Source organism: Penaeus vannamei, chromosome 11 (assembly GCF_042767895.1).
Source record: "Penaeus vannamei isolate JL-2024 chromosome 11, ASM4276789v1, whole genome shotgun sequence".
NCBI classification, from domain to species: Eukaryota; Metazoa; Arthropoda; class Malacostraca; order Decapoda; family Penaeidae; genus Penaeus; species Penaeus vannamei.
This window is the reverse complement of record NC_091559.1, coordinates 18,078,829-18,080,927: the sequence shown is the minus strand read 5'-3', so window position 1 is coordinate 18,080,927 and position 2,099 is coordinate 18,078,829. Positions and strand designations below refer to the sequence as shown.

The window sequence follows — 2,099 nt, the reverse complement described above, 5'->3', positions numbered from 1 at the left end:
GCGGACGCTTCTGCTGCTGCTTCTGCTTACGCTTCTGCTTCTGCGGTTGCTTCTACTTCTGCTTCTACTGCTGATTCTGCGACCGCTTCTGCTCCTACTGACGCTCCCGCTGCTGCTTCTGCCTCTGTTGCTGCTTACGCTCCGTTTCCACTCCTGCTTCTGCTCTGGATTCTGCATCTGCTTCTGCTTTCTGTATTGTCTCTGTTTCTGCTTTGGCCTTTTTACCTTTGCCTCCAATTCCCCCTCTGTTTCTGCGTATACTTCCTGCTTGTGTCGCTTTGTCTGCTTCTGTTTTCGCAGCTTTTGCTTGCTTTCTCTGCTTACTCAGACATTTTTTTCATGTGGAGCGAGTGGGGGGTGGGAGGGGGGTCGTAGGGAGGAGGGAGGGGAAAGAGGGAGGGAGGGGCAAGAGGGAGGGGAGGGAGGAGGAAGGAAGAGGGAGGGAGGGGAGGGAAGAGGAAGGATAGGAGGGGAATGCCAGGAGAGAGGGAGATGGGCAGGAAGAGGAAGGGTGGGGGGCAGGGAGGTAGGAGGAGGTGGAAGGAGAGAGAGGATGGGGAGGGATAGAAGAAAAGGGTTAGAGGAGAGAAGGGAATAACGGGGGATGGAGAAGGATGAGGAAGAAAAGGGAAAAGGGGGAAAGGAGAAAGAAAAGAGAGAGAGCGAGAGCAGAGAGAGAGAGAGAGAGAGAGAGAGAGAGAGAGAGAGAGAGAGAGAGAGAGAGAGAGAGAAAAGGAGAGAAGAGAGAGAGACCGAGAGAGAGAGAGACCGAGAGAGAGAGAGACCTAGGGCGCGACACGGAAAGAGTACAAGAACTGACAGCAGGCAAGGATAGAGATGAAAAAGAGGGAAGGAGAGGGACAGAGAGGGACAGAGGAGAGGGAAGGAAAGGGACAGAGAGGGACAGACGAGAGCGAGTGAGAGGGACAGAGAGGGACAGAGGAGAGGGATAGCGAGGGACAGATAGAGATGAAAAAAGAGGGAAGGAGAGGGAGAGAGAGGGACAGAGGAGAGGGATGGCGAGGATTACCTAAGGGGACAACCAGCTGGAAAACATACGCGCTGCCTCATGTTGGTCCAAGCTCCCATGGACGACCTCACAGCCTGGTCCCCCCTCGTCCTTCCTCATACTTTTTTTCGTGCTTCCTCATACTACCCCGTCCTTCCTCATACTTCCTTGTGCTTCCCTGTGCTTCCTCGTGGTTCTTCATGCTTCCTCATACTTCTTTGTGCTTCCTCGTCCTTCCTCATGGTTCTTCGTGCTTCCTCGTCCTTCCTCATGGTTCTTCGTGCTTCCTCGTCCTTCCTCATGGTTCTTCATGCTTCCTTCTGCTTCCTCATGCATCCATACTTCCTCATACTTCCTCGTGGTTTCTCGTTCTTCCTCATACTTCCCCGTGGTTCCTCATGCTTTCTCGTGCTTCCTCAAGCCTCCCTCACGGCGCCTTCGACCCCGTGCTCCCTCCTACTTCCTCTCGCTTCCTCCTACTCCCTCTCGCTTTCTCCTACTTCCTCCTACTTCCCCATGCCTCCCTCACGGCGCCTTCGACCCCGTACTCCCTCTTACTTCCTCCTACTTCCTCACGCTTCATCCTACTCCCTCATACTTCCTCCTACTTCCTCATGCCTCCCTCACGGCGCCTCCGACCCCGTGCCTCCGCCTGCCTGCTGCCTGCGACTCGCTTTGAGTTTTCCTCCAAAGTGACTTGTTTATGAGCGCCAATTTAACGGAGTTCTCTAGAGCAGCTGCTTGCTCGAGGATTGCCTTTCATTATTTATTTGATTTTATTGTTGTTCTGGGCTTTTCATTTCACTCCTTTAGCTTCCTTTACTTCGTTTCTTACTTCCTTTCTTGATTTATTTCTTGCTTCCTTCCTTTATTTCTTTCTTTCTTGCTTGCTTCCTTCCTTCATTTCTCTATTTCTTTCTTTCTTCCATTCTTGATTTCTTTCTTGCTTCCTTCCTTCATTTCTTCCTTTCTTTTTTTCTTTCTTTCTTCCTTCCTTCCATTCTTGATTTTTTTTCTTGCTTCTTTCCCTTTCCCTTCCCCTTTTTTTCTTTTCCCCCCTCCCCTTTCCCGTCTTTCGTCCTCCCTTCCC

General features: G+C 51.5%; 2 protein-coding genes across 2 annotated transcripts; one reads left to right on the top strand and one right to left on the bottom strand.

The window, feature by feature from the left end:
- Positions 1-94: 94 nt before the first annotated feature.
- LOC138863251 (tol-Pal system protein TolA-like) lies at positions 95-1,311 on the bottom strand. The gene is made up of 2 exons (XM_070127433.1): positions 1,174-1,311; positions 95-319 (listed from the first exon to the last, which is right to left on the bottom strand). The coding sequence occupies exons 1-2, from the start codon at positions 1,309-1,311 to the stop codon at positions 95-97; spliced, it is 363 nt and encodes a 120-aa protein (XP_069983534.1).
- An 8-nt stretch (positions 1,312-1,319) lies between these two features.
- On the top strand, positions 1,320-1,688 carry LOC138863250 (uncharacterized). Its single transcript, XM_070127432.1, has one exon. The coding sequence runs from the start codon at positions 1,320-1,322 to the stop codon at positions 1,686-1,688; it is 369 nt and encodes a 122-aa protein (XP_069983533.1).
- Positions 1,689-2,099: the final 411 nt, after the last annotated feature.

Excerpts from the sequence above, each read along its gene's own strand:
- LOC138863250 (XM_070127432.1), top strand. The coding sequence starts at position 1,320 with ATGCTTCCTTCTGCTTCCTCATGCATCCATACTTCCTCATACTTCCTC.
- LOC138863251 (XM_070127433.1), bottom strand. The coding sequence starts at position 1,311 with ATGAGGAAGGACGAGGAAGCACGAAGAACCATGAGGAAGGACGAGGAA. Across the intron at positions 320-1,173 it reads GCACAGGGAAGCACAAGGAA|CAGAGAAAGCAAGCAAAAGC; the intron begins GTATGAGGAAGG and ends TGTCTGAGTAAG.